Source organism: Diadema setosum, chromosome 5, assembly GCF_964275005.1.
Source record: "Diadema setosum chromosome 5, eeDiaSeto1, whole genome shotgun sequence".
Classification (NCBI taxonomy): Eukaryota; Metazoa; Echinodermata; class Echinoidea; order Diadematoida; family Diadematidae; genus Diadema; species Diadema setosum.
Window position 1 is genome coordinate 25,315,544 of NC_092689.1, and position 17,329 is coordinate 25,332,872.

General features: G+C 37.8%; 1 protein-coding gene across 1 annotated transcript; it reads left to right on the forward strand.

The window, feature by feature from the left end:
• Positions 1-3,325: 3,325 nt before the first annotated feature.
• Positions 3,326-10,381, forward strand: LOC140229220 (alpha-(1,3)-fucosyltransferase 10-like). The gene is made up of 3 exons (XM_072309491.1): positions 3,326-3,425; positions 5,382-5,475; positions 9,152-10,381. Exons 1-3 carry the CDS (start codon positions 3,333-3,335, stop codon positions 10,366-10,368), a joined length of 1,404 nt encoding a protein of 467 aa, XP_072165592.1. The 5' UTR covers positions 3,326-3,332; the 3' UTR covers positions 10,369-10,381.
• The last annotated feature ends 6,948 nt before the right edge of the window (positions 10,382-17,329 follow it).

The window sequence follows — 17,329 nt, forward strand, 5'->3', positions numbered from 1 at the left end:
ACCCACGAGTTCGACATTGAAAAGAGGTTAATGAGTCATACAGTTCACGAGTCATCTTGCAGTCCATGAGTTCGACACTTGGGCAAATAAAGCCCATGAGTTTGACACTAGGTAACACTCTTTGGTAAAAACAGCCCACGAGTTCGACAGATAGGGCCTATATAACACGGGGCTTAATGTCGGTCTCGTGGGCCTTATTAGCTTAGTGTCGAACTCATGGGCTGTAGGCCTATATGGCTCGTGAGCTGTATAACTCATGGGCTGTATGACTCGTGAGCTCTATGACTCGTGGGCTGTATGACTCGTAGGTGTCGGTCTCGGACGTGACGTGACCCCTGTACCAATTGAGATAGGCCCTACTTGCTCAAGTGCTTTACTTGTATAGTGTTTAACTGAACAGGCCTACAAAACGAGGTCCTATCTGATCTGCCGCACTGGCACCGTTGGCATGGCCCTGTAGAAAATTCAAGTTATATAGGTCACTGCATGATTTCTCACTCTAGAGTCCATTCTACACCATGCTCAGGGCCGGAGACAGGAATTCCGTAAAGGCCGGGGGGGGGGGGGGGGGGAGGCGCAAAAAAAAAAATTATATATCGGTGCCACCTCCGACTTTAATCAGCTGGCAAGCAAAAAACAAAAAATAAAAACAAAAACAAAACAAGGCTCCAGTGCCGTTTCACGTGCGACTTCCGGATTTCATCGCCTGACAAGAAACAAGGAAAAGTAGAAATTACGCGGTGCGTAAAATATGTCCCCGCCGGAAGTAGCATTTAGTAGCAAAATGTACAATATCAGTAAAAAATCAAGGTCAAAGTTCAAAGAAGTCAAAGGTCAATAATTCTGTGTAGAAGTTTTGAAGCCCTCACCTAGTGCCATCACAAAAAGCAAACGGAATCGAAATCGGGTGTTGATAGACATGGCGAAGGAGTAGCATTTTGTAGCCAATTTACAATATAGGTAAAAAATCAAGGTCAAAGGTCAAAGAAGTCAAAGGCCAAAATTCTGTGTAGAAGTTTTGAAGCCCTCACCTAGTGCCATCACATAAAGAAAACGGAATCGAAATCGGGTTAGAAATGGCAAAGGAGGAGCATTTTGTAGCCAATGTACAATATAGGTAAAAAATCGAGGTCAAAGGTCAAAGAAGTCCAGGGTCAAAATTCTGTGTAGAAGTTTTGAAGCCCTCACCTACAGACTGTAGTGCCATCACATAAAGCAAACGGAAATGAAATTGGGTTAGAAATGGCAAAGGAGTAGCATTTTGTAGCAAAATGTACAAGGCAGGTCAAAAATCAAGGTCAAAGGTCAAAGAAGTCAAAGGTCAAAATTCTGTGTAGAAGTTTTGAAGCCCTCACCTAGTAACATCACATAAAGCACACGGAATCGAAATCTGGTTAGAAATGGCGAAGGAGTAGCATTTTGTAGCAAAATGTACAATATAGGTCAAAAATCAATGTCAAAGGTCAAAGAAGTCAAAGGTCAAAATTCTGTGTAGAAGTTTTGAAGCCCTCACCTAGTGCCATCACATAAAGCAAACGGAATCGAAATCGGGTTAGAAATGGCGAAGGAGTAGCATTTTGTAGCCAATGTACAATATAGGTCAAAAATCAAGGTCAAAGGTCAAAGAAGTCAAAGTTCAAAATTCTGTGTAGAAGTTTTGAAGCCCTCACCTAGTGCCATCACATAAAGCAAACGAAATCGAAATCGGGTTAGAAATGGCGAAGGAGTAGCATTTTGAAGCAAAATGTACAATATAGGTCAAAGGTCAAGGTCAAAGGTCACAACTGAAATTCTGTGTAGAAGTTTCAAAGCTCCCATGTAGTGCTATCATATAAAGCAAACAGAATCAAAATTGGCTCATACATGACAGAGAAGTAGCAAATTGAACATTTTGATCACACACGGACGCACAGACAGACAGACAGACGGACGGACGGACAGACAGACGGACGGACACACGGACACACACACGTACGGAGCCCGTTTCATAGTCCCCTGCTCGAACTCGTTCGGCGGGGACAAAAAACAAACAAACAAAAACAATCCTGTGCCACTGCTATCGAAAATTAAAGGGGGCTCTAGCTATGCCCCCTTTTATTGTCTTTTCTTAATTTTTATTTCTTTGGTCTTAAGAAAAACTAAAGAGGGAATAGGCTATAAAAATGCTATCAAAAGAATGCTATAAAAAAACATCAGACGAACAATATTGGCCCATACGATCGACTAGAATAAGAAAGCTGTGATTTGAGTTATATCCCGAAACGTTATGATACACTAACACAGTGAAATCAGTCGCACCCGCAATAGGCCTATATATCCATTTTATTAAATTTGAATACTTTAGCTGTAAAGGAGGCAATGATTATAATCATACGACACCTCTCAAGTCTTTTTTTTTCTCTTTCTTTTTTTATGCAACCATAAAACAAACAAAACACACAATATAAACAATGTACAAATGTCCAGCCTATAGCATTAAAAAGGGTTCAGTAAACAAGTCACATTAAACTATCTGCCATAATGGAATAACACAAAAAGATGGATGTCTATGAGATATATGAAAATAGAGGATCAACCATTACAAAAGCATGGACCACTTCCTCAAATGACATTGTAATTTACCTTTCTTTTGTGCTATAGCATATTCAGTTTTCTGTTTATACTTTACTAAAGCTATAAATGCAGACACCTCTCAAGTCTTGGTATAGGCTAGGCCTAGTTAGGCCTACATAAAGATCTATCAATCATTTCTTTCTTTTTACATTGAATTAAAGTTATAGTTTCTTGAAACTACACTAGAAATCTAATTGCATCTGCCAAATGATTTGTGAAGAGAGGATTCCAAAGTTTGGTGGCAAAAGGAATCAAAAAGACAACTTTACGATGGATTGACTTCACGGAGTGACTGTGACAAGGAACGACGGAGAATCATTCTCCGTACCGTTTGTTTGCACACTTACTTTACTGCTATGACAACTCAAATGTACACAACTCAAGAGCTATTCATGATCAGATTGGTTGAATACTAGTACTCGCAACACTCACACTACTAGTATCAGGGAGGTGCGTGCTTGCACCTCCCTGCTAGGATCCTCTACTCGCAAAAGTAACATCCAACGCATCCGATCCGTTGGGTACTACGTCAAGGCAAGGGATCTGACAGGAGCAAAAAACGGAGTTCACAACGGGGAAGTCCCGCGCGAAAACCCATACATTACTACAACACTGTGTCTTTTTGTATCGTATAGCTAGCTCTCTGTTGCTGTAGCTGGATGGAGCCGAGCCCACCGCATTGCCGAATCCACCATTAATGATGCCATGCGATTGTAAACATGGCTGTTTTGAAGGGAAGGATTACAAGGACTTTAGTAATGGTTGTAGCCATACTCTTCAGTTTATCACTTATCTTCTCATTGCAAATGCAGGTAAGAGGAAATTTCCCTCGTTCGCTCGGTAGCAGCAGTAGTTAGTGCTAGTACAGTGTAGGTGGCCCATGGGCGATGCCCGCGCTGTGCGCTAGACGCAGCACAGGCCAGCGCAAGGCGGGGGTAGCTGGGTGGTTGCGCACACCTGCATATTGCTTTCCCCGTTCAACTGCCGAGATTTGTCATTCTAATAGTAATGAAGTGCCGTCACATTCATCTTAGCAAATATCTCTGTAGTTTGGAGAATTAAAAAAGATAAAATTAATTCAGGGGTTTGAAACGTAGCAGTGCTAGTGGTCATACTAAATTGTAGTATCCGTATCATGAAGGTTAAAGTCAGACTGATACTATTCGATAAAGATCAGTCTGTATCGTCGGGATATGTGCGACGTCTGGCTTCAGCCTACCCGTTTCGTAAAGTAAGGAGAACTGTCAAAGAAAAAAAAACAAATGTAACTAAACTCCTCCGAACTTACATATTTTTCTGTCAGGGAGTTCTACATAAAAGCGTACCAGATTCAAAGCAGAATCAGCCTATTAAATGTCTTGCTAGGTGAAAGAAATTTCTTACTTTGTTTGTTTTTTTTTTCATATGAATGATGACCACAAATTAATTTTTTACTCTTAAAAAGTGGGATTTAACAATGTAAAAAATGTGAATCATGCAGACATGAAGAACTGTTCATTGTCTATTATAGTATGCCATTACCCATTAGTTTGATAACGTATTAATTAGTATTGATTATTACCTCCGCCAAGGGAGGAGGTTATGTTTTCGTTACCGTTGGTTGTGTTTGTTCGTTCGTTTGTTCGTTAAATTTGTTTGTCCGTGTTCAAAATAACTCAAAAAGTAGTTAACGGATTGGGATGAAACTTGCAGGAAAGGTTGAGAATGGCACAAGTAACAAACGATTAACTTTTGGTAGTGATCCGAGAATTTTGGGGGAATTTATGAAGGATTTTTGATATTTTGGCAGGTAGGGTCAATGAACTTGGGAGTTCGGGCTGCGCGTATTTGAGGTTTGCATGCGCACACTAAAGTGCGTGCTCTAGTTTCTGCTAGGGCGAGGCGCGGCGTGCAGCTGAGGGTTTATGACGTAACAAAGGCTTCTATATTGGGAAATCGGGCGACTTTCAGCACACAATGCTATAAGTACGTATGGGTGGAAATCACTGATATCTTTATGGAAGAACAAGATCAGTGGTGGAAATGAGCTGCATGCTTGGCAGAGGTCTGTGCTCTCAGAGTGCTTTTCTAGTTATGATTGTAATCAACATTGTCATTGTCATAAATTGTACGTTGTATTATGATTTTATTATTTGTTGATTTATTTGTCATTAATAAGGTTGCTTATACATTTGTTCTGCAGGGCTCGACATTAATAGCAGTGGCCCAGTGGCTTGGGGCCATGCACTAAAATTGATATTGGGCCACCAAATCTCCGAAAAGCTCATCTTTTGTTGGCCCGATCGGACAACTAAAATTCTAAATGGATTGTTATGTTTCTTTGTATTTCAGGTCACCAAAATTTCACAATTTAAGATTTAAGTAGTCCAAATAGGCCACTAGACAAAACTCCAAATGTCGAGCCCCGGTTCTTACTGGGGAAATGCAATATGGTGCAGCACATGGATTCTGCTATCTCACAGGATTCATTTTGCAAAGGTTCAGCAAGAGATTTCCTGTCAGCAGAATGTCCTTTGTGCATTGTTCAGTTCCAGTTATCTGAACTGATAAAGTTATATAATACATGTATTAAAAAAAGCTGATATCAGGAGATCCTCCTCTTTAATCTGTTCCAACCAAATTTGCACTGACAAATTCTTGCCCAAATTTTAACGTTATTGCCACCTTTGTAGATGAGGATTTCCTTGACTATATTACAAGTTATGCTGGAAGAAAGAGCCTCTTGGATGACAGTTGAATGGTGAATGCATGATTGCTTTTCATTGCAGCACGTTGGTGTGGATGAAGAAATAATCTACACAGGAGATGGGCCATACTGGATGCAGGAACAAGTGGATTATGGAGGCAAGCAAGTGGCAGAAGGTTTGTTTACCAACTCACTCATTTTGTCTGTATAATGGTCAATGAGTAACGTTTAAACATGAAAGGCAGAGCATAGGGAAGGGATATATCTGAACACTTGCCCATCCTTCCCCTATTTGTTGCACTGCAAATTTGCAGTATCACATAGAACAGAGCAGAACAGAGTATGCAATTTGAAGCTTTGTCATTCCATTTCAAAGCTTCTCTGCAAGGCCATATTGTCACAGAATTTTCATCTAGACATGTAAGTAGACATGTACCAGGGGGTTTTGTGTATTCAACAAATTGAAAACTATTTTACAAAACCTGCAACATTGATGAATCTGTATGCCCTGGGGGGTGTTTCATAAAGCTGTTCATAAAGTTACGAATGACTTACGAGCGACTGGTGATCAGTTCTGGGGGGCATTTCATGAAAGAACTTGTCGGATAAAATATCTGACAAGTCAGTTATATCCGACAAGTTCAGAGAAATCAGCCAATCAGACTAAAGAATTTCTCAAAACTTGTCGGATATAACTGACTTGTCAGATATTTTATCCGACAAGTTCCTTCATGAAATGCCCCCCTGATATATACTTTCAGAATTTCCATAATTCAGCACAAGAGCTGATCACCGGTTGCTCGTAACTCGCTCGTAACTTTACGAACAGCTTTATGAAACACCCCCTGCACCATTTTTTTAAAATCAAACCTGAGGATTATAAAAAAATTATGTCATTAGAACTGGCTAGCCGTGGTAAACATTACACGTGTCATTGCAACCTGCTATGGTGTTTGAGTGGTTTTTCATTTTCTAACATTATACACATTGCACCTTCTAACTTCAAATAGTCACAGACACACAAGTCAGGAAGGCATTGTCATATATTTCCTCATTTCATGTCAAGAAGCAGTGAAATAGATACTAGACAGGAGTTTTGTCATGGCGACAAGCAGCATGAAGTAGGAAGTTCTGAGAGGGAGGGGAAGGAAAGTACTTTTTGAAACTACTTTCACAATTAGATAAACTATAGTTGCTGGGTGATTTTGTGATTTTTCCAGCATCTATTTCACAGTCTCATATTGACAAAACAATAGAAAGCTGTTTACATGATGTCTAACGGGAAATACTATCACAGTCCATCTGAAAGTAGAAACATGTTTAGACTTAATTTTGCTATAATTTTCATTCTAGCACATTCTACCTTTTATGTGTTTGGAAAGGATTTATGGGATCAGAGCTGTTTGGAGGTCATGTCAGTCAACCTGTGGTAGATCAATGTGGTACCGGGTAATACTTGTGCTTGTTCTTCTAAATAATGTCAGAGTGTTTTTGCTGTTTGTGTAGTGCTTTGCAGCAGAAGTCAAACCACAGAAGGGGTAATTACCTGCGCATTACTTGCCTTGTATTTTTATTCCTGGCAATTGCTTAGATAATGATAATGAGAAATATGAAGGGCTCATGCCACTGGTGAAGGCAAATCTCAGGTTAGTGATGACAGTCACCAGCGAGTCTGCTCAGTAAACAGGAGGTCCCTACACTACAGTAATTTGAAGCCCAGAGAGACCAGCTGAGCCAGTGTTATTCATAATGTAGAAAGGGATTACTGATGACAATGTGCAACATTGTATGTTATAGACTGGTGGTAACTGATGACAAGATTGACTTTTTTTTTTTATTATTCTATTTTTTTTTTTTTTTGCATTTTAAAGATGACCCTTGCAATTGGAAAGTGATTTATTTGCATGTAAACTATGACATTTACTAGTACGATACGCAGCGCTAAACATTGCACATTTACAATCATGCCAGTGGCCAACATGGTACAATTGCAAGTCGTAATGATTATTCAGTACCCTCCCTCGTACATTGATCTTTTAAGATATAATTAGGTTTTAAAATAGTTGAAAAGAGGGCCAATTGCAAAAAGAAAAAATTGGAGGAAGAAATGTGAATTTTTGAGCTGCCGAGTACTAATTTGTGCTTCTAAAGGTTGGCAACTCTGACTACCAGCTTATACCCTCTGTGCAAATGGGAAATGATAAGGTCTCTGGATAGGACATAGAAGATCCCATGTCACTTCCTACCCAGAGCAGAGTGAAAACCTAGAGCTCTCTAATGGTCTATTTCATATGCACAGTGCATGAGCAATGCCCATCCTCTATGGTTCACAGAGGTGACAAGGAGTAGTGAGTGAACTTATACAATTGTATATCAACCTGGCACCTTGTCGCAACAATATCTATATTTGTGTGGTATTCTTTTGTATATATCCCCCCATGTTTGACAATGTCACAGACTCAGTTGAAGTTGTGTCATGGTGGGACCATGCAGTATCCATGGTACATCCTTTGTCTGAAACAGTCTCAATTTCCCTCCTTTCCTCTTGCTGGAATTCAATAATGCACTCACACAAAGTGTATCCAAAGCTCTCTGCAGTCCATGTGGGCGTATGATGGCCTCTGACTAAGAGGTTGGCCCTCGGCTAGTTGTCTCCCTTATTCAAGAATGTCTGGAGATATCGGAATTTTGACTGTAGAAAGACAAATTTTGATCTTTGCTTGCTGATGAGGATGCCACACTCAGCCTCCTTCTTGACAGATCTTCCTGATTTTTTTTTTTTTCTCCTTTGGTTACTCTCCCTCCCCAGCTCCTGTGATGGCACCAAAAAAATCATAACAATATGTAAGAATGAAAGACACACTGCTGAGTAAATGCTACATCTGCATAGGACCTTCAGACCCAGGACAGTTGAAGGGTGACCATTCTGTAGAGTATCACACCCTTGTGTGTCAAGAAAAGAATTACAGAAATTACTTGGTAAAGAGGCAAAATAAAATCATGACATTTAAACAAAACATGAAGGCAAAAGACAGTTGATAGGCTTTGATAGATGGCATATTGTACTTCTAAACCAGGTTGAAATTGCCTATGTATTTATAGATGTATTTTCGTGTGTTTCTTTGTTTGTTTGTTTTTTAATCACAGAGTTATTTTACATTTTGAGTGAGCATATTGCAGAACAAATGCTGGCAGATCAGTGGTTATATTATCTAGTTATGCTACACTAAGGAGAAGGCTACTGTATCACATATCATTTGGGTATGTTGTGGTTCCTCTTCTCATAGAGTGTTCAGTTCAGAAATATTGACTAGAAATCAACGTGTAGACTGAGATGATGAATGATTGTTATTAATTTATAAGCATTGCAAGTCATAATGAACATATAAAAAAATACAAGTAGAACTAGAAATCTGGAAGATCCCTGCTTTTTTTCTTCTTCATTGAAAAGGATTTAAACCTTTAATGAAAATGGTTAAAATGGGCATGTAAATTGTAAAGCATCATGCCAAAATTCATCCGAAGTCTAGCATATTTTCTATTCCAGTAATTTAATACAGATATTCAGATGGAGAGCTCACAGAAAAAGAAACTGCAGCAAGTGAGTATTCAGTGCAGGAGATGCAGTAGGATATATACTACTGATAATTTTGCTTGCATCATGGCACTAGAATCCACCCAAAGTAATTCTTTCCTCAGCTAGTAAGGATTTAGACTCATCCAAGGATTGGTGGAGGTTCCTGTATTTGTGCGTGTGTGTGTTGTTTTTGTTCACAAAACTGCAAGCATCTTGAACTGATGCTTTGTGTGCAATCAAAATGATGAATATTGTTCTGCTATCGTTTATTTCAGATGGAAGAGACGAGCATGACGTCAAGAATGTGAATGCCGCCAAGCTTCACATAAAACATCCCATCATTATCTGGTGGACACCGTTCACCGGAGAACGAGGCAAAGTGAAGCAGTGTGGTACAGACAAGTGCTTCTTCACCGTGGACCGCCACTTTCAGCACCATCAGAATACCAGTGCTTTTCTCTTCTATGGTACTGACTTCAAACCAGAGGATCTTCCACTACCACGGAAACAACATCATGAGTGGGGGCTATTCCACGAAGAGTCGCCAAAGAATAACTACATGCTGTCACATCCTGACTGCCTTACACTCTTTAATCACACAGCCACGTTTAAACGGGTTTCAGACTATCCACTCACCACTCAGTATTTGAAGAGCATCGAAGAACTTGAGAGCCAGAGGTTTATGGTTCCTCTTGCAGAAAAAGAGAATGCTGGATTGGCCCCAGTGGTGTATGTACACAGTGACTGTGACCCACCGTCAGACAGGGATAGCTATGTCCGTGAACTTATGAAGCACATATCTGTAGACTCATATGGTGCATGTGTTCACAACAAAGACCTTCCGAAAAAATTGACCAATCCCTTGACCATGGAAGAAGCAGACTTCTATAGGATCATGGCAAGGTACAAGTTTACTCTCGCTTTTGAGAATGCTATATGTGAGGACTACATTACAGAAAAGTTATGGCGACCTCTCATGTTGGGATCAGTGCCCATTTACAGGGGATCCCCTTCAGTGAGGGATTGGCTCCCAGACGAACACGCAGCCATCATTGTCGACGACTTCAAGTCACCGAAAGAGTTGGCAGAGTACATCAAGTATGTTGATAGCCACCAGGAGGAATATGAAAAGTATGTCAACTTTAAGAGAGCTGGAGCTACTAACGCCCGACTCGTCAGGAGAATGGAGGAGCGAGAGTGGGGAGTGAATGATTTCAAGAAGATCAATTTTATAGATGGGTTTGAGTGTCTTGTTTGCAATAGACTACATGAAAACATGAGGGCAAAGGCTGCTGGGCATTCTGGTACTTCACATATTGCTAGGCCAGAGCACTATAGTTGCCCCAGACCTCAAGCATTCAGTGATAGGAGACGAAATTCAGTTGCCCTTTATCAAGGTCTCTATGATGACCATGTAAAGTATGCCAAAGCTCTCAGAGGTGCTGTTGTTTCCAACTCAAGCTACATTCACAAACTTTCAGAAATGCATTAGATTCATATAGAATAGAGAGCAGCTTAAAGACTTGTGGAATATCTGCAAACAACAGTGCTCTTTTGTCCATCAGAGACGCTGATTGATAGTCAGTCTGCTATGAAGTTTGTCAAATGAGTGTATCCTTCCTTTCACATGTACCGAAAGTGTTTTATTTAAAATGCTGAATTACAAACAAGATTGCAGTTACGATTCAAAACACCTTTCGTTCACACGACCGAGGAAGGCTTCGCTGATTCCGCGGTTTTGAATTTCAGAGTGAGGAGGAGAGGTTTGGCTTTTTTCCAAGTTCCCATCAATCACTGTTGAGCCATAAGTAGCGCAAGCCTTTAATGCAGTGCAAGCATTTCAGGAGCGCGGTTTTTCTGCAGAAGTGTTGAGAGGTCACCTTACAGTAAGCTCCACCCCTTAAACATGATTGGAGGTCAGTTGCGTTCACATGACTGTTTTGCTCCTTAATTCTGAAACACCTCGGGACCCTCACTTGAAACAAGATAATTCAAATCACCCATTCCAGTTTGCATTCACAAGCAAAAATGCTTAATTTGAAACACAATTCTTGTGATAGCATCATTGAAATCGTGTTTCAAATTAAGCACTCTTTGTAGGTGTAAAAGCAAGGTACATTTCGCTGGATGTCAGTTACATAACCATACAAGGCCTATCATCACAGCTGCACTTACTGTCATAGAATGAAAGCATGTCATCACACAATTTTGGCCAAGTTGAGTGAGGGTACTCTCACCAATAGCTGAGAATTATTTGCAGATACCCCCCCCCCCCATAACATCTTCTGTATGTGCACTATAAGTGCACTTGTGCACTTTTCAGTGACATCACCACCAGGCACCTGCACAAAGGCTCTGCACAAATTTTGTTGATGATGGGTTTTTAGCAACCATCATTGAGACAGTCACAAATACTCTGTGAGAGGATTGGAGATTTTGTCCCAAGGCAATCTTTGTATAGTCACATCCATAACTGTAATCCATCTACAATGTTGATGATTTGCATTTGAAATAACTTTAAATTTCTGTAACTTTGGAGCAGATATCTTCCTTTTAAACAAGGGGATGCAACACTCACTAGCGTTACATTCTATGATATTCCTTTCCATCAGACCAGTCACCAGCTTGTATCAGGAAAGGGGCTCAGTATAGTTTTGACACAAGAGTAATAATTGCAAAAATGGACAAGTTGTCATTCATGCGTATGTGTTCTTCCATATAACAGTGAGAACAAAAGGCAAGTTTAACACAATAAGAAACATGAATTACCTTGCAAAAAATCAACCTATGATCTCTATATTGTCTTTGTAGTGCCCAAAGATAAAGAAAGGCAAAAAATAATGGAAGAAAATTCAGTCTTCTGCCAAATCCAAATTCAAATGACATTAGAGAAGAAGCAATATTAACAAAAACGGTATTCAAAATTATATTTCAGATTAAGAAATTTGAAAATGATATTTAGGTCATGAAGTTGTCTAATTCTTAAATTCCTAAGTTAAAAGAATTAGATAACATGAATTCTGTCCATTTTATCACCTTTGCAGCTTACTGCCGATGTAATTTGAAGCTTGAGTTGACAGAAAATTTTTATATTCCCCCTTTAGTTTCTCACTTTGTTTTTGTCTGAGGATATAAAAAGATATAAGGGAACGAAAACTTTGGTTTTACTATTCATTCATGTCTCATTGTTTTAAATGAGTCTTTTGTTATCATTGCTACTTTCAATAGCAATTGCAATGTCAATTTCTGCAATTTTTACTTTTGTGCCCTAGGAGTGCAAAAACGAATGTGTTCACTCAAGTATAAAGCTTTTCTTTGAATTAACCTACCATGTTGATAGACAATTAAATAATCTTGAATATGGTACTTGAGACAATGATTTTTATCGAAATCTTCTATGAAAAATATGTACTGGAAAAAGTGTTTACTTACTTTTTTTGCTGAATGTACATGTATAATGAAAAGAATGCTATCTCTATCTAACTCTATCAACTCCAAAGAGTGTATTTAAACTTAAGAAGCTGAAATATTGTGCAATGATGTTGCCTTGCACAGGTATAAATTGCCAAATTACTTGCCAACTTTAGCATGTCACATTTTGATTTTGTGCTAATATTGCAAATTTTTGTACATGTATTTAATTTTGTGTGTGCTTTAGCAAAAATGTCCTGCACACAATTTTTTTTTCTGTTTGTCTGTTTTTAGCAACTACTGTGAGTGTAAGAGATATTCAGCACCTGTTTTCTTATGGCAAAGAAAGTCTTCCTATTAGAATGACATCTCTTTTATGACAGTGTTGCCATTCTTTTGCTGTTTATTGATTTAGATTGATTACACTTGTAATACAGGTGAAATCAGGAGTTTCATGTACTTCTGATAAGCTATTTAGAATTACTGTTTAACCATAGAAATGTTTTACCAGTATTACATTTATAAAAAGTCATTCACTTATGTCTTCCTTCTTGAATAGAGTATGGAGTGGGTACTGTACAAGCTGTAATTTTTGCATGGGTTTAATTTTAGTGAATTCTGTGAATCACTGTTGGTCCACAGATTTAACAGAATGCAGAAATATTGCCATTTGTTGGTGTAAGAGTGCACTCAGGACAGCTTCCATGTCAATTCACGAAAACAACATCTCACAAAAAATGTCCATGACCTCATTCGTGAAAATATCTGTATGTGAAAATAACAGCTTATAGAGTGAATGTGTTTGGCATGTTTTCCTTTTGATGCTATTTCAACTTTTATCATTGTGATAGTACTACATTTTGTGCAGTGGGTGGTTGTTTTGGCATTGTTTTCTGTTTCATCTCATTGCACTTTTTTAACATCTTCAGTTCTTGATGTAGAGCAATTTCATTTATTATTAACTATTTAATTATACTGTTTTAGGGCAACTTATTTTGGGACACATTTCCATAGTCGTGTAAAAAAAATGTGATACTACAAGTGTAGTATGATGTATATCCTATCACATTGTGATTCCCCATGTAATGTATTAATTTGTATGTTAGGTATTATTCTAAAATGTGTAGAGCTGAAGATATCTTCAATTCTGTACATTGCATATAAAATAATGTAAACAGGAGAGGTTAGGTCCATGTGCTGGTTGTATGCTATGTGCAAATGAATGAGGTGATCTTTAATACACACCCATGTGCAACAGGGAAGGGCAGAGCATATTTCTATATGCAGTAATTGTGTATATTTTTCCATTTTTATCATGATTTTAAAATTGTCTCTTCACAATACAAAATGTATTTTCAGAGCTTTTAACTTGTTTCTTTTCCTGAGAACTACAAAACTGTGGTAGTTTTGAAGTAGAGATGGTGGATCGGGAGAGTTGCATTCATAAACAAAACAAAACAACGACAAAAAAAAAACTCTACAGAGGAGTTCTGTGGAAGTCTAACTATTCTTTTGTTTTAGGTGTGGGAGCAATGATCTATTTGTTTTTAAGAATAAGTTATGTCAGCCATGTATCATATGAGTGGTTTTATATGACATGGGAATATGTGAAATGTTAAGTTTATAAATATTTCAATTTTAAAGGGAAAAAAATGTTTACAATTTGTAAAGCTAGTTGAAACTTGTGTATGTATAGCTTTAATATTCAGGTATTTTCATATCTCTGTAAAAAAGTTTTTTTTTTTTTTTTTTTTTTTTTTTTTAATCCAGGCTACAACCAAAGTCTTTTAGGTGTGATTTATACCGTGTGGCCAAAGCAATGCTCGTTCAAGTGTACTGTAAAATCCTGAGAATTGACAAGCTTTCATGATTAAGGGTATGGAACCAAAGGTTTAGCATGGGAATATCAAATACCCCATTTTGTCATTTAATCACTTGAAGACACCCCTCTTGAGGATTTCTGCATGCATGATGTAGACCCGGCATGTAGGTGCCCCTACATTACTGTGTGTGTGTGTTTGAGTTTGGGGTGTATGTATGCATTTATATTGAGTTTTAGTTTGTGAACTATATTAGGATTATGCAGGTGTTTCTTTGCCTGCTTCATTTCATCCCAGTATCACTCTACTCTATAAGTTAACCCATTGAGGACGGTTTGATTTTGCTACAACGTGCATTTCACATAGACACCTGCCAGAGTATACTCGGGACTCGTCCTCAACAGGTTAATGTTGAATAATAGTATGGAATTTACTTCTTCATATACTGAGTAGAGTTTGATATTGCAAGAAACCCCCAGGTACTTTAAGTTAAGAAAAGCAATGTTTATTTGTGTTATATATGTTTTATAGTCCTTGTGCCCTGTAGACTTCGAAATGTGTTCAACATGATAAACTTATCACTGACCAGAAACAGATGTTACGACACTTCAGTGTTTGTGACAAGTCTAATATGAAATAGGGATTATACAGATGGTTTTGACTTGGGTATAAACTTTGTATCTGCTCAGGGAATTTTATGTATTTGTTTTGTAAGTGTTTTTATGTATATTTTTACTGTTTTTCAATGTTTGTTTGTAAGCAGAACATTTTGAGGTTAGGGAAGGGTAAGTCTCTAAGAGGAAGATATTTTAAATGAAAATGACCATTAAGAAAATGACAACAGTTTGAATGTTGGGTTATGCGGGGATCTCCAAACAAATCATGCAATTGTCATGGTTTTGTTTGCAGAGAATTCCACAACTATCATATCCACATGAAAGAATTTTGTTTTTTATTGAGTTTTTTCGTTTTGTGTGAAGTTATTTCTTCTGTTTTGTTAGTAGAAAACATATCAACGGACCTAGTATCCCTAATACATCTCAGGGGCTGTGGAACCATGTAGCCCCTCCCCCCCCCCCCTTTTACATGGGGCAGTGTAACATTATCTTTAGTTTTGGAAACTACAGAATTTCTTTCAAGAATGTAGTGACTAGAATTTTTAGATTGAGCACTTCTATACTGATTTATAGGCCCTACCTGTAGTATGGTAGAGAATTGAAAATAAGAATGTTTGAATAAACCAGTTAAAAACAGTACAACACTAAGGTAGTCCCATGATGAAAATTTCTATCATGCACATTTTCATGCTTAAAGGATAAGTTCACCTTCACTGACATAAGGATTGAGAGAATGTAGCAATATTAGTAGAACACATCATTGAACGTTTGAGGAAAATCGGACAATCCGTTCAAAAGTTATGAATTTTTGAAGTTTTTGTGCAGTCACCGCTGGATGAGAAGACTACTGCAGTGTATGGTGTCACATGCGTACAACAATATAGGAAAATATAAAGAGAATTTCACAAAATTTCATCTTTTGAAAAATGTACACATTCCCTTGACTCGTTACTGACATATGTTATGGGTAATATTATTCCCATTGCCTTTAGAAAGAGGCAAGTCAAGTGCTCTTTTATTATGCGAAAAAAGTGAAAATATGTTGAATTTTCTTTACATTTTCTTTATACTGTTGTACTCATATGACATCACGAGCCTTAGTAGTCTCCTCATCCAGCGGTTCCAACACAAAAATTTTCAAAATTCATAACTTTTGCATCGATTGTCCAATTTTCCTCAAACTTTCGCTGAAGTGTTCTACTAATATTGCTGCATTCTCTCAATCCTTATGTTTATGAAGGTGAACTTGTCCTTTAAGAACTGCATCAAAGTTCTCTTCCTTCCCCAAATGTTTGTTTTTTAGGGTTTGTGTTTGTTTGTTTGTTGTTGTTGGTTTTTGGTTTTTTGTGTTTGTTTTTTTTTGGGGGGGTGCATTAGAAAAAGCTTGTCGGGCGTGTGAGCATGAGGAAGCACCCTTTGCTGTGAGTCTCATGCCTAGTGCATGCATGAGACGTACGTCTAATGTAATCTTTGTGCATTTTTGTGTCTGTTTTGAATTATATCTGTATCAATATGGTGTGAAAATGCAGAACACATATATTTTGTTACAATGAACCTTTTTACCACATATCTGTCAATTATGCAATTGATAAAAGAAATGTCTCTAATATTACTGGTAATAGAGAGTGGATATTAGTAAGCATACAAATTGTCTCTTTGTTGATTCATTTTGCAAGTCATTTCATATTTTGACAGTTTTTCCCATCCTGTGATGCGCAGATCATACATACTGTGCGTATAACCCAGGCATAATTATATGATGGTAATACCATGCTCTGAGAGGCTCCTTTTGAAGTTGCGTGATTTTGACAGGAATAGCACTATTTTCTAAGGGGTGTCATAGCCCTGAAGAAAATAATGACATTTCTGTATGAGTGGATGTGATTATATACTCATAGTTGGCGGGGCCTGTATAGCAATTTCACACACTATTGATGAAAAGCTATTGATTGATTGCGAATATGATGTAATATTCAGGGTAGAGTGCATGAATATTATGTTGCAGAATATAGCACATATATCTCAATCGGCACTACTTCAGCATCATATCAATCTCTTCTTTGGTCACATGATGCTATATGTAGACCAATCACTGAACAGGATTTTGTTGATGAAGGAGATGATAATTATCGTTTTCATAATAAGTATATTGTCAGAATACTGCATAGACAAAATGATTACTAATTGTCATCAGTTACTTATGCTATCATTTATAGTATAGATACTGTCTGTACAGGGCTGCTTGGAATTGCAGCAAATGATATTATAGGCCTGCATTGTTTTACTTATTCATTATTCCTTTTCAGATTCCTCGTCACAATTTATAGGGCTGAATTAATGATCGAGCAATATTCTCCTTTCTGCAAAAGGATCATAAGTATATTATTTTTCATTTTCAAGTCTTTTAGTGTTTTATGTTTTAAAAAAATATGCCAATATGCATTCTTTGACTTGATGAATAACTTTAAAAAGGGATTCTGTTTTTTATTTATTTGTATTACATGTAAAGATTCTTAGATTTTTTTTTTAAAGAAGGGCTTTGTGTTTTTCTCTGTTAGTGTTGTATTCATTTTTTAGAGATTTTCTACAATTAGGCCTAACAGTT